Below are 15,494 nucleotides of genomic sequence, written 5' to 3'. Positions count from 1 at the left end.
GAGCAATTTCATCCACTCTTGCGATAGGCTGTTTGATGAAAAACCAAGTAGTGGCATTTACTGTCTGTTTAGCAGACAATTAATCAGATGAAATTAATCTAAAATTTGGTTCTAATCTTCAAAGAATTTGTAATCCGAAGTAAACTGAAATGTTGTTTTAAGTTTATGAATGCACTGCACTCATGGATTTGAATTTTCTGCATATGGCAACATTCAGTTGCAATGAACAGGTTTACCTTTGTCTGTAGGCCCAAACTCCAGAAAAACAAGACAAGGTGGGTCATGAATCGAAGGAGGTGTGCTGGGAGGAGTGATCTGCATTTTTCTAGCCAATCCTGAAATTCATCCATTAAACCTATTATTCATAAACAAAAAAACTATTGCATCAGATAGACAAGACAGTTTTTTTTCCCCCAGAATTTACAGAAAATATGCCAGAATCTTGCAGTGCACATACTTGTTTACTTACATTCAATTTAATTAAAAGAAAAAAATCTTACCATCAATGTCTCCCAAGATTATGAATTTCTGAATTATATGATAATGAGCTTTATTCTCTTCCAACACTTGCTGCAAATATTAAACAAACAGTTTTAATGGCATAAATATTGAATAATGCCTAAATACCTCAATCAGGTCTCCTATCAGACTTCTCCCCTCCAAAAGAAAAGAGACCCAAGCTATTCAGTTTTTCTTCATAACTGAAATGCTCCAGCCCAGGCAATATCCTGGTGAATCTGGTCTGCCTTTCTGTAATGCAATTGTTCAGTTTTATAAACATGGTGACCAGAACTGCACATAGCAATCCACCTGTGGTTTATAGCATAACCTACCTGCTCTAATATTACATGCCTTGATTAATAAAGGCATGCACCCTATATGCCTGATCCGCCACCCTACTAACTGCCCTGTTGCTTTCAAGGATCTATAGACATGCACACCCAAGTCCCTCGGAGCCTCAGTACTCTTTTGCCGCATTAAATTACACTTCTTAAATTCCATCTGTGTCTGCTCTACCCAAATGAACATTCTGCTAATTTTGTCATGCAGTCAAAGGCTTTTCTCCTTGCTGTTTACCACACCATTCTTTGGTCATCTGTGAACTCACTGGTCAAACTTCCTGTATTCATGTCTATATTAACTGCAAAGAACCCAGCAGCAAATCATGAAGTGTTTCACTGGACACAGGTTTCCATTCACAAAATGCACCTTTGACCATAACAATTAGATCCAATCTGGCAAACTGCCTTGGATCTCATCGACTCTTACCTCTTTGCCCAGTCTCCCATGTGACTTCTTGTCAAAAGGCTTACTGAATTCCAAATAAACTGCATTAGCCTTATCTACACATCTTGTTCCTTCTTCAAAAATTCAATTAACGTGGTTAGACATGATCATCTCCTCATAGATTGTCAGATTGAGATAAAATATTTGAGGGAGATGTTACAGTTCTCCCTGGATTGATTTATTTATGTCAGTCAATAAGAGTTTCATGGGCATTAGTGCAACTGTCTAATGTCAAGCAATACATACATAATTATGTATGCATTGTTTGACCCTAGACATAAGACCAAAAGACACAGGAGTGGAAGTAAGGCCATTCGGCCCATCAAGTCCACTCCGCCACTCAATCATGGCTGATGGGCATTTCAACTCCACTTACCAGCATTCTCCCTGTAGCCCTTAATTCCTTGTGACATCAAGAATTTATCAATCTCTGCCTGGAAAACATTTAGCATCCCGGCCTCCACTGCACTCTGCGGCAATGCATTCCACAGGCCCACCAATCTCTGGCTGAAGAAATGTCTCCGCATTTCTGTTCTGAATTGACCCCCTCTAATTCTAAGGCTGTGTCCACGGGTCCTAATCTCCTCGCCTAACGGAAACAATTTCCTAGCGTCCACCCTTTCCAAGCCATGTATTATCTTGTAAGTTTCTATTAAATCTCCCCTTAATCTTCTAAACTCCAATGAATACAATCCCAGGATCCTCAGCCGTTCCTCGTATGTTAGACCAACCATTCCAGGGATCATCCGTGTGAATCTCCGCTGGACACGCTCCAGTGCTAGTATGTCCTTCCTGAGGTGTGGGGACCAAAACTGGACACAGTACTCCAAATGGGGCCTAGCCAGAGCTTTATAAAGTCTCAGTAGCACAACAGTGCTTTTATATTCCAACCCTCTTGAGATAAATGACAGTTGCACTATTGCCAGTAAATTCTTATTGACCAATAAAAATAAACCAATCCAGGGAGAACAACATCATCTCCCTCAAATATTCTATCTCAACCCAGTCTGGGAATAAGCAATAGTTTATTACAGGAGAAACAATTCCCAGTTATAACATTGAGACACTCCCTGGAGAAATAGCATGTAGATCTGGCCCTGATAAGAGTAGTTTGAGAGGCTTCTTGTACAATATCAGTATGAATGCCGATAGCATTATCCTCAGTGACGTTTTAAAAATTTGATCATGGCATGTGGACGCTGTTGACATCAACATTTCGTGGCGATTTGGAAGTGGCGTGTTGTTTCCATGCAACTGCTGCCTTTCTTCTAGATGGTAGAGGTCCTGAGTTTAGAAGGTACTGTTAGAGAACCTAAGAAAGTGGAAACCTAAAAATTCCCCTCCTATGAATATTAAAAAAGGAAACCTAAGTAAAAGATGAATACTTTGATGTGAGATGACACTATATGTTTTTCATTTGTATTTAACAAAGATATTAAGCCTTAGTGTATACCAATGCTTAAAACACACACACACCTGTTCACTCCATTTGTTTTTGCACAATCTTCCTTTTCTAACATTTTTTAAACTGCTTTCCTTTACAATTTTAGAAGTAGCCACAAACAACATCAGCTCCATCTTTATATTTACAAAATTGGGTTTTATGTTTCCTTTCAAAGACAGGTTTCTACTGTCAAAAGGCCATCACCAAAACATATGGTCTCATATAGAGCTAATAAAAATGTATTCAGCAGGATTACATTATGTTTAGATTGAGAGTCCTCAGACATGAATGAGCAAGCCCAACTATCACATTTTAAAAGATCACTGTCAAAGGAAATTGCAAGTGCTTTCTAATGATCCTAGTGAGGTTTCACTTCATAAGGTGGTTCAACTTATTTTTCCTTTAAGTCTTACTAAGCAATTCAAACCCACATAGGACCTTCTCTCCAACTTCTACTAACAATCAGCTGTTGGCAGCCACTAGGCCAATCTCTATTTTTCATTCGGGGTTTTGTTTGGAGAAACTGGAGAGCAAATGTATAGCCACTAGCCCACATTATGGCGCAACTGAAATAGCACCAACCATTGCTCAATGACTCAATACTCCATGTCATGTCATGTTACACCATCATGTAACCCTTGCTGTCTTCTAAATAAAGTCAAAATTTTGATCCTCATTCTCAAATTGTGACACACTTTATTACTGCAATCTTAACTTCAATATTCTGTAACACTACTCTTTACTTAAATCTGAATTACATTTGCCTGCTTTCATTTCAAGAGGTAGAAATACCTGCCGTAGTCCAACACTTTATAGTTTCTTTACCCGTCTCTCCACCTTTGTAAAAAGCCTCTTCTAAACCTTTCTTTTCAACAAGTTTTCAAACATCCCAAATTCCTCTTCTCAGTCAACTTTCTTATGATATTTTTCTTTAGATAGAAAAACTTTCAGATATTAAGTTGCACATAAACAAAGTAAAGGAAAACCTGAAGGGCACATTAACCTCAGACTTCACAAAGAAAAACAATTTGATTAAAATTTACCCGAACAGTGCATGGAAAATAAATACTTAGCTGCTGAAATTTCCAAACCAGAAGTAATATTTTAGAACATTTGATTCAGGAAAATAACATTTCATATCAATGTTTTCTCTTACTTTTTTGTCTGTTGCCTGCAGCTCTTCAAATATTGCCTCTAAAGTCCAACTGAAAACGTACAAGACAGGATTCACATTTATTTGATCTGAAGAAACTTCATTCAAAGCATTTCATTTGTTTTGCAAAGTCCAATAAAAAATGAGTTTAAACTTACTTTGCTTCAGTACATTCTTTAGGCAATTCTTCTAATTCACTAACAGGAGTACTCAACGCACGGATTTCTTGTTCGACAAGATTATCCACCATAACCCTGAAGTATGCCCAAACACAGTCTTCCCAAGTATCACACACCGAAAGGAGCTACAATATATAACAAAATCATTGCAACAGTGTAGAACAGACTATTTCGACATTTAAGGTAAGGATGTTACTCTGTAAGGATTCTTTTAAGAATTGGGATCGTAAGAAGGAGATGATGAAATTTTGCTTATGTTACCTGCTTAAGATTTCCACTTAAAGCTGCATAGATTGCTCGTTCATATCTGTTAAACTGCTCCTATAAAACCAAATTCAGAAATTGAAAGCTATATAGTAAAAACATTATGAGTGAATTGCTTAAACATTTATGGCCTTCATTAATATAGATTTTAATGCAAAAATCCCTTTTTATAAAATGATCCTCAAAAAGAAAAATTTTCAAAGCAACTAAAGTTAACATTATAAAGGAAGAAAAATATACATTAATTGAAATAAACAGAACAAAAAAATTACTGTCAAAATAAACAAACACTCTATTTTAAGGCTTCAAGAAGTTTGCTTCATCACCTTTAGTGGAATTGAAGGGGTGCATAGGAACATGGCAGCACGGGAGCAGGAGTAGCTATTCAGCCCATCAATCGTACCCCGCTGTTTATTGCGTAGATGGCTAATTGAACGGCTTTGTGTCTTTTACCCACGTTACCCCTGTGGACCTTTGCACCATTGATGGTTGGGAATTTGTTGACCTCTGTTTTAGATGTGCTCAGGAATTGGGCACACAATGCTCTCTGACATTGAGTGGAAGAATTTTCTCCTCATTTTGGCCCTAAATGAAGATCTTGCTATTTTTAAAATATAAGAGGAAGTGTTGGAGGCAGATACAATCACTACATTTAAAAGGCATCCAGACAGGTATATGAATAGGAAGAGTTTAGAGGCATATAGGCCAAATGCTGGCAAATGGGACTATACCAGTTTAGGATATTTGGTCAGCATGGACGAGTTGGATAGAAGGGTCTGTTTCCATGCTGTATAATTTTATGTCTATTCATTCAGGTTTGTATAACTACAGCAAGTTAGAGGCTACATTACACAGCTTGCTCATTTTTCTCCCATAAATTAATTAATACAGCTATTGGCTTATTATGGATAGAATGACTAACAAGCAAGTTGAATGGACAGAGATGAAAAATATTTCAGACACACAAAAACATGACCATAATACAATATATACTCATGGTTACTGCTGCACAATACCAACATGAGAGCATGCTGCTTGCAGCATATTGCAGGAGGGAACAATTATACTTCCCGTGTGACAATATGAATTACTGATCAACAGTACAGCCGTAGCACAACACACTTTCAAAAACAAACTATTTAACATTACCATTTAAATATGGTTACAACTGTTTTTGTTTGTAAATAATTACTAACACCTTAGTGTTTTGCAATAATTAACAAATCTGTCACAGTCAATACAGCACAATCCTCAGCTGAGATTATTCAAATTTGTCAGCAACCCCAACAAACCTTTTCTACAATTTTCACTAAATTTTCTCTATCACAGCTCACAATGTAGTCCTTTAGATTGGTGAATCCACACACAGACTGATTAACCGCTTTACAGAACACCAGCGCTGTCCATAAGAAAGACTCCGATGTTCCAGTTCTGTGGTACTTAGAGTCATAGAGTTCTCTATCACAGAAACAGACCCTTTGGTTCAATATGTCCATGCAAACTAGTTATTCTAAACTAATGTAGTCTGATTTGCCAGCATTTGGCCCACATTGCTTTAAATATTTCCTATTCATATACACATCCAGATGCTTTTTAAATGTTATAATCGCACTCGAATCCACCACCTCTTCTGGCAGCTCATTCCATATATGCACCACGCTGTGTGAAAAAGTTGCCCAAATCCCTTTTATAGCTTTCCTATCTTACCTTAAACCTTAGCCCTCTAATCTTGGACTCCCCTACCCTGAGAGAAAGACCATGGCGATTCACCCTGTCCAATTTAATTAAATCATCTTGCTCCCTTATCAACATTTACATTGCAAACCTGTTGCAGTGTTTCAGTGAAGCTCAGCACAAGCTTAGATTAGGCACTTTACAGCCCTCAGGATTCAACGATGAGTTGAACAACTTCAGATCATGAACACTCTCTATTTTGGTCTATCATGTTTAGTTTGTGTCCTATTGACTTTCAGCAAAGCTCATTTATTGTTTCCCAGTCAAGCCTACTATTAACACCTATTTTACATTTCAATCTCCCTTTTACCATGATTAGTACTCCCTTTGTCATTTACATTGAGTATCCTCATAATATATTCATTTTCTCCCCTTCCTGTTAGTCAACAGGATAAATCAAACACTATTTTCTAGCCCTTTTCTGTTCCAGAGTGTCTTTGGATACAAAATATTAACTCTTTCTCACTCTCCGCAGATGCTACGAGAATTGTTGGGCCTCTTCAGTATTTTTATTTCAGATGCTCAGCATCTGCACTACTGTGCTTTTAATTTTCTCTATTGATCTGTACAAGGAATTAGGAATTAAATTATAGAAGAGGAATTGGTCAGTTTAGATCAATTGGTTTCTGATGATCATAAGCTAGATTAATGTCATGTTAATGCTGAACAAAGCAGAGTGGGTCCAAAGATATAGAGTAGTTTTATGAGTTGCCCAATTAACATTTCATTTTTACAGAAAATTTCATTATTTCAAGTGGAAATGCTGTCCAATACCTTGTGTCTTATAATCTGCAAATCAAAATTAAACTTACTGCAAAGTTTTAAATTTCCATGCAGAAAAACCTTGATTATGTTACTGCATTTCTGAAAAGCAACTAAATGTTTTGTATACAGTTGGATGTTCAATGCTCATAAACAGATCGTAAAAGAGTTCTTTTACATCCATGTTTTTAATACTGTAGTAGCTTACATCTTCAGCCATCCTCCAGCAACAAGCCTTCCAAACACTTCTGTTTGGGTTCCCTTCTACAGGTTCAAGAACTGTTCCTGAAATCAGATCAAACAGGAATTTCAACAATTCAGACACCGTTTCTTATTGATTTGAATAGCTAATAGACATTAGTCCAGAATACTATACTCACCGCCATTAAGATTTGGGTCATGGTATAATTTCCAGCCTTCCAGAGTTGCAGCTCTCCAAGCCTGACCACAACGTTTGCACAATCTCTGAGCCTGAGGGATATTAAATAATATTTACTGAGTGCATAGATTTCTCATAATCACTGTATGTGTTTGTATTTAAGAAGTGTATGCCAAAATAAAAGAACTGTTTTACCTCATCAGTCATCCCAGCTCGTATAAGAGCAAAGAGATATTTCATAAATCTAGCATCATCTTCCCTATCCAAATCTGCAAGAGGCATTTTCTGTCTGATGGGAGCATCTGGATCCTTGGAGAAAGTGGGCAGAAAGGTTTAGTTAGAATTGTGCTTTTACATCCGTCACCATGAACTTCAAACACAGGTGCACTAGAGGTGATTAGTTTTAATATATTTCCCAATGCTTTGATCACCACAAAGCCAGAATGACTCAAAACTCATCAGAAAATTTTGTTCCGCTAATGATACAAGTCTATTTAACAAGATAAGCAAAGTGTTAATCAGAATTAAAATGTTAATCAGAATTAATTTTTTCCACTAAATACATTAGGGTCAATTTCAACTAAAACAGAACAAAACTGTATTACCAGCTCAGTCACAAGTTGCCTTGAAAATCCAGCAATGCCCGATCGCTGTTGTGTTAACACGTGTAGTGTATTTTCCCTACAAATGGGATTTAGGAAACATACAGTAAGCATTATGAGAATTCATGTATTTATCACCTTAAAAGCTTTTTAAGCATACACTGCTTTCCTTAATTGGAAGGCTCAAAACTGGTTATTCTCTAAGGTGATCCACATTCCCACAGCCACTGATGTCCATCGACCTATGAATAATCACTTCAGCCAAACACATCCTTCCCATCTATATAATCCAAGAAACAAAGATCTAGCCTGTCCAATGACTGGCATGTACTTGAACCAGAACATTATTGAAATAATCTTGAATCCATGTGACTAAACAGAGGAAAAAGAAACTAGTAAAACTTTAGACAAGGCAGATGCAGCTAAATCTTAGCAAGAAAGAGATTAACCTGCTGCTGAAAATGTTTCATTATACGATGTTCTCCTAGGCTTATGGGGAGCAAGAACATTGGCATGGACCTGACAGGCTAAATGGTCCACGTCTATGCTGTAAATATGATACAAGGTTCCGACTGCTAGCTATCATGGGAAACATGTTTGCAACTGTCAAACATCATAAGTTAATACTGAAATAACAAAAAGGAAGAGAGCTACACAAATCCAATTAACAATCAAAATGAAACAAAGATTTAAACTTTCTAACCATCTAACTTCCATCCTGTTCTTTAGGTCTCACCTACCCTCAAAATAAAACCTCTGGTTCTTACCAGTACACAGATTTTGCATAAAATTCAATGTTCTCTGCAAAATTTCCAGCTTCTTCTTTGGCAATACTCTCTAGCCAATCTACAACGATCTATGAAGTTAAAACAAAAAAATGTTACCGTGCTTTTTAATGAAAGTAAATTCTTCATTTGCTGGGTATTGGACAAACACCTGAACAAAACCTGATCAAAAATCATGATTAGTCACTTGGCAATACAGAACTTGCATATGGTGAACAAAGGGATATGCTGTCAAACCTTTTCATTTTGATTCACCACAGCAGACACATAAATACCAAACTTAAAGAGAACAACAAGTTATACTGCACAAGAGAAAGGATGCCAATTGGTTGGTCGTACTTGTTCCCATTGAAATTAGGTATACTAGCATTTGTCTTGGTAAGTGAAAGACTATCAATTGTTACATTCTTGGAAGGGGATAACATTCCCAATTTTACAAAAAGCCAAGAAACCGCTCATGCTTAAAATTAGAAAGAAAATCTGAAATTGCTGGAAAACCTCAGCAGGTCTGACAGCATCTGTGGAAAAAAAGCACAATTAAAGCTTCGGGTCCAGCAACCCTTCTTCCGAATTGATTGTAGTTAGCAACAAGTTGGTATATACACAGAGGATGGGGTGTGGGCAGTAAACGATAAGTAGGGATAGGTGTATCTCCAGCTACTGTTTACTCCTTCCCCCAACCACTGTCCTCAGCGTACATACTAACATTTTCCTAGCTACAAACAGTTCTGGAGAAGGATCACTGGATCTGAAACCAATAATAAAGAGAAGCAAATAAAACTGGAGTAATATGTTGATAAATGTTATGTATGCTAAGACAATGTGAATCTTCATTGGAATTTTACTACAGATAACTTGTAGATGGTTGTATTTTCCAATTCTCCACTGGAAAATCATAACATGCGACATGCTGATTTATAGCTAAGTGTTGAGTGGATAATTCATCTCAGCCTCCTCCAGAAGTTCCCAACATCATGGATGCTAGACTTTAGCTAATTCCATTCACTCTGTTATATCAAGAAAGAGTTAGATGCACTGGACACTGCAAAGGCAATGGGCCCTGACAACATTCCAGCAATAGTACTGAAGATGTGTTTCAGAAAGTGCTGCACACCTAACCACGCTGTTCCAGCAGTTATAATATTGACATCTATTAATATGGAATGTTGTCCATCTATGTCCTGTGCACAAAAAGCAACACAAACCCAACCAAGCCAATTACCATCAATGTGCTATCAAGCGGCATTTGTTTAGCAATAACCTGCGCACTGACACAGTTTGGGTTCTGCCAGGGCCACTCGGCTGTCAATCTCATTATAGCCTTGGTTCAAAGGGCTGAATTCAAACTGTGGGGGAAGAGCGCAATTGACCAGAGTATAGCATCAAGGTACCCTCGCAAAACTAGAGTCTGTGGTAATCAGGGCAAAGAAATCTCCACTGGTTGGAGTCTTAGCTAGCACAAGGATAAATGATTGAGCTTGTTGGAGGTCAGTCATCTCGGTTCTAGGACATCTCTGCAGGGGTTCCTCAGGATAGTGTCTTAGGTCAAAACATCTGCAGCTGCTTCATCAAAAACATTCCTTTTATCGTAAAGGCCAGAAGTGGGGAGTGTTCAGAACCATTCTTGACTTTTCAGGTACCGAGCAGTCCCTTCCAAATGCAGCAAAAATTGGACCTTATCCAGGTTAGGGCTGACATTCAGTAACACCTGTGTATCACCATGAATAAATGTTGGCCCAGCCAGCAAAACACACTCCAATGAATGAACTCTTTTTTTCCTAATAAAAGTCACAGAACCTCTCCATACACAGCTGTACGACTTAGTGACTTTAAGCAGGTGGCTTGCAACTATTGGTCAATGAATTCCTGACCACAGCTGGAATACTGCCGACAGTTTTGGCATCTTTATCTAAGGAAAGACATATTGGCATTGGATGCAGTCTAGAGAAGGTTCACTGAAGCTGATCATGGGTAAGGAGGGATTGCCTTATGAGGAAATGTTGAACAGGTTTGACCTGTATGGATTGGAATTTCAAAGAATAACAGGTGACCTTACTGAAACATACAATACGTTTTAAAGTGCCAGTTGCAAAAAATGTCATTGACTTTATAAAATGCTTAGCTCAGAAATAATATCAGGCAGATTCCAAAGTAAACAGACTAAGGGTGAAAACTGGATTGCCAATATTGTCTCAATAATGACTCCCACAATAATGAACTGGGAATCAAACTCATATCACGTAGATAGGAAATTGCCCATTTTGAGGGGTCTCTGGGGAAAGACTAAATCTTCAAGAAAATACTGCAGGTTTCTGTTCTTACCAATGGCTGTGCACTAGCCATCATTTTAGATCTGGAGGAACAGTGCAGCATAGACTTGTTCTCCAAAGCGTGCAACAAATCAGTCTTAAAAGGAAAACTGAAGCCATATACAGGACACTCGCTTATTAAAGAAAATCTTCGATAGATAGTCCAATTCTCAAGCGCACCAACACGGCAATCAAAGGAGGTTCCACAAGGCTCGGAGTCCTGGGAATAGCTTGTGTGGGAATGCTGTACCTATTGCAACCAAATAGAAAATGGTGCAGCATCTTTCAAAAGTAAGTATAAATCAGAGGCAGAGAGAAAACACATCGACAAAATTCAAGCCAGCAAGCAATGCAATTACCTGCATTATTCCCAGCTGATTTGCAGCAGAATATTCAGGACAATGACCAGCATTAGCAGTTGCTGTTTTCTTTAGCAAGAGATAATGTAGAAAGCGCACAGAAATCCCAGTATGTATAGTATGTATAATACAAAGGACTCATGCCATAGTTTCCTGTGACCTGGACATCACAGCTGCACCATTACTCACATGCAAGTATACAGACACATTTTACTTAGATTGATAACATACTCCAATCCCCAATCACTTCCTTAACTATTTTCATAATTTAATGCAAAATACTTTCATATCTTGCAAAAAAATCCCCAAATTATACCATAATCTTTTCAGATATACACAAGCCATACAACATTCCTGGTTTGTAAATAACACAGGAGTACCTGACATTGTCGTATCAGTGAGTCACGTTGGAAAAGCATTTCTACAATGGTCTTTTCAGTGGCATTTGGGGCCTGCAATAAAAAATGTTTTATGAAATGTAAATTAGTTCATTTTTTAAATATTCTGAACATTCTCCCTACTGGGTTATTCTACCTACAACACAACTGCATATTTCCCCAGGAGTCTCAATTACTACAGGATAAGACATTTGATTGCCTTCATATGAGGATTTAAAAGTAGTCAATGAAAAGATCATGCACCATTTATAAAACAACTGATGAATAAATCTTCCACTACTGAACATTTTCTTCATTCTGATAGAGCTTCCTTTAACTTTAACTTCCTGAGATGAAAAAAGTTTTATATAGTGAACTTGTATTTATTTAGTACCAGCAAATGTTAATACAGGAAGCTCATGTTTCAATTGAGTGTTTTTAAAGATTTTTCATAAATTAAGCTATGAGCAATAATCTGTAAATCTGCACAACTTAAAATATATTTCATAAAAAGTTTAACAATTTAGGATAAGTAGAAGTAAAGACTTCTAACCAGATGTAAACAATTATTTATTTGTAATAAATAGTCATTCTTAGTAAATACAGAAATCCACTCCACGCATCCTGTTAGACAGGATCTAAAAATACCGGTTATTGGAGAATTTTGTACCCTTTGATAAAATCTAAATTTGTGAGGACTCCAGAAATAGCAGAGCTGGATAGTATGCTGGAGCATACTACCCCAGCAAGGCATGTCAAACTGTATTCATTTTGCTGAATGAGATCCTGCACCTAGTCTGTATTGGTGAGATGGCTACTGTCATATCTGTACAATACTTTTAGGTATGTTTTGTGACTGCCTCAAATTAAAATTGGATTAAATTTCATAACATAAAGAAGGGTTCTCTTTCTGTGCATTTTAAATGGTACATCTCAGCAGCTCTTGGGCTGCCATGGTTCACAGCAAGGAACACGTTAAATAAAACTATCACTTCTCAAATGCCTCATTTTATGCCACTGTACAATAAAAGTTGCAAGTTGAAACTTACATGGGGCATAATCTTCTTAATTTCTCATGCATTTGCTAAGAATGAACCTGAAAGGAGCAGCTGAGAAAAGCCATCACACAGATATGGCCACGAAAATAATTTAAACAGGTGAGGTTCAGCAAGGGAAAACAAAAACTCAGGTGGATGTTGGTTGAAGGTCTCCAATAATGCCATCTCATCCTCTAATAAGCAGATCGCTCACAGAGATCATAAAGTCAAGCTCGTGAGTCTCAAGTTTTATGGTTTGCCTATGCTACCTTTTTTTAATATTAGTACAGTGGAACCGCTATTATCTAAACAAGATGGGCGGGCACTATTTCGGTCGGGTAATCGATTAAATGCCATTCCTCTGGGGCTCAGTTTTTTTTTTAAGTCTGCTCCCCATTCAGGAGGCGAGGCAGCAGCACACCACGCGCGAGCCCCCACCACTGCTGCCCCCTCCCGCCCAACATCGCCCCGATGCATCACCGCGCCCTCCCGCCCAACATCGCCCCGATGCATCACCGCGCCCTCCCGCCCAACATCGCCCCGATGCATCACCGCGCCCTCCCGCCCAACATCGCCCCGATGCATCACCGCGCCCTCCCGCCCAACATCGTCCAGATCCATCACCACTCCCCCGCCCAATATCGTCCAGATCCATCACCATGCCCCCCCCGCTCAACATTGCCCTGATCCAACACCTCGCCCCCACCCCGTCCACTGCCTGCCCCAACCCCATCCAATCCCGCACCCGCCTGCCCTCAACCCTATCCCTACCTGCCCCATGTTGGAAGGTTGGATCTGGGATAAGGTGGGGGAGGCGAAATGTGGAAACTGGTGAATCCACATTGATGCCATAGGGTTGGAGGGTCCCAAGGTGGAAGATGATGCATTCTTCCTCCAGGCATCAGGTGGTTAGGGAGTGGCGATGGAAGAGGCCCAGGACCTGCATGCCCTTGGCAGAGTGAGGGGGGCAGTTTAAGTGTTTGGCCATGGGATGGTGGGGTGGGTTGGTTGGTGCGGGTGTCCCAAAGATGTTATCTGAAGCAGTCTGCGAGTAGGTGTCGTGTCTCCCCAGTATAGAGGAGACCACTTTGGGAACAACAGATACATTAAATACAGTGGAAGTGCAGGTGAAACTTTGATAGATGTGGAAGGCACTTTTGGGGTCTTGGATGGAGGTGAGGGGGGAGGTGTGGGCACAGGTTTTGCAATTTCGGCGGTTGCAGGGGAAGATGTCGGGAGGGGAGGGTGGATTGGTGGGGGGCTTGGATCTGAAGAGGGAGTCGTAGAGGGAACAGTCTTTACAGAAGGTGGATAGGGGTGGAGAAGGAAATATATCTCGGGTAGTGGGGTCCGTTTGCAGGTGGCGGAAATGGTGGTGGAGGATGATGCGATGATGAACAATCTCTTTCAATTTTCTTCATTGTTTAAATGTCCAAGCCATGCACAAACAAGCCAAAGAACTACAGATGCTAGAAATCAATCGCAGAAATTGCTAAAAGGTATGACAATATTTCAGTTGGGGGTGGGGGGGGGGTGGGGGGGGGGTGGGGGGAAGCTGCTCATAAATTACCTTTACGGTAACTTCATCATTGCTACCTGATCAAGCATCCATACAGGTTAGGGGAAACCTGATTGATTGCAACCCAAACCTTCTCATGAAGGCAGAGCATTAGTTGGCTTGTTAAGTTACCATACAGGAATGGCTGTGCATAACCATTTTAAGAGCCTGGTTACTTAAATTAATAAGCCATGCAAACCAAAACAATATCAGAATTAAGAATCACCAGTAACCTGATCTCTGCGCAGGCAGAGATCAGAAGTCAAGTCTATAATTTTATCATTTCCTTGCGCTGTCCTTTTTGTAAGTTATTGCATGGAAGGAATGGGTAAACCAAAAAAATAACTGACTTCTTTACAATCAATATGTTTTGTTGGTCAATTATGAATATTTTCATTACATATTTCAACTAGTCATACTTACAGCTACTTCAAACATCATGCCTTCTTCCACACTGGATTCAATTCTGTCCCTGGAAACGATATAGCAAACAAAATCAGTTAGGGAAAATACAGCTCTTTTCTTTTTAAAAAGTGTAGCAACTTCTTACAAACACTATACATCATTGAACACTAAAATTACTTCCATGTATTGCTAATCTAGCCCAGAAGATAAAAGTAAAAGCAATCAAGAATGTGTGGACTTGAGTCATATTATTCCACCATTCCTTTTAGGATTTTCTTATCCTGTATGCTCACTGCTTATATTTTCTCTAACATCTTCTGCTCTCTTTACAGAAGTCAAAGTCTTCTTAGAGAATGGAAACAGATGTAGCCCATGAACTTGCCACTAAACTGCTCATCTTTAAGTATACTGCACTGCATTCATATACAGATTTTTTTTTTAAAAAATCAACCTGTTCAAATGTGTGATGACACACCTGAAGCTGATGGGATCTGAACCCAGCGCTTCCAGCTCAGAAGTAGGGACACTATCATTGTGCCATAAGAGCTGCCAATTTGCATTTATATAGTGCCTTACACAATCTTAATATCTCAGAGGCATTAACAGCCAGTTAAGTATTTTTGAAGTATACTTAGTGACTTGAAGCAGGAAACAAATCAGTCAATTTGCACATGACAAACAGCAATGAAAAATATCTGCTTTTTGTAACATTAATTTAAGGAGAAACACTGGTCAGGACAACAGGGATACTCCCCGACTCTTCTACAAAACAGTGTCATTGGATATTTTACATGCACCCAAAGTGAAAGACAAGTTTCTCAGTCAAATGTCTCAGCTATACCGTGGTAACCTAGATTATT

At 38.9% G+C, this 15,494-nt stretch overlaps 1 protein-coding gene across 2 annotated transcripts in view; it reads right to left on the bottom strand.

Annotated features, from left to right (window-relative positions):
* nup107 (nucleoporin 107) overlaps positions 1-15,494 on the bottom strand; it is a 52,815-nt gene that overhangs the window by 21,648 nt on the left and 15,673 nt on the right. For both annotated transcript variants that reach the window (XM_060839786.1, XM_060839787.1), the window contains exons 8-19: positions 14,653-14,701; positions 11,638-11,709; positions 8,572-8,660; positions 7,808-7,883; positions 7,398-7,511; positions 7,204-7,294; positions 7,032-7,108; positions 4,325-4,384; positions 4,043-4,188; positions 3,888-3,936; positions 501-570; positions 237-355 (exon numbers count right to left, since the gene is read on the bottom strand). In XM_060839786.1, coding sequence (XP_060695769.1) covers positions 237-355; positions 501-570; positions 3,888-3,936; positions 4,043-4,188; positions 4,325-4,384; positions 7,032-7,108; positions 7,204-7,294; positions 7,398-7,511; positions 7,808-7,883; positions 8,572-8,660; positions 11,638-11,709; positions 14,653-14,701 — 1,012 coding nt within the window. The remainder of the gene's footprint in view (positions 1-236; positions 356-500; positions 571-3,887; positions 3,937-4,042; positions 4,189-4,324; positions 4,385-7,031; positions 7,109-7,203; positions 7,295-7,397; positions 7,512-7,807; positions 7,884-8,571; positions 8,661-11,637; positions 11,710-14,652; positions 14,702-15,494) is intronic.

Source organism: Hemiscyllium ocellatum, chromosome 19, assembly GCF_020745735.1.
Source record: "Hemiscyllium ocellatum isolate sHemOce1 chromosome 19, sHemOce1.pat.X.cur, whole genome shotgun sequence".
NCBI classification, from domain to species: Eukaryota; Metazoa; Chordata; class Chondrichthyes; order Orectolobiformes; family Hemiscylliidae; genus Hemiscyllium; species Hemiscyllium ocellatum.
Note: the sequence above shows the minus strand (reverse complement) of the source record. Positions and strands in the feature narration are given on the sequence as shown.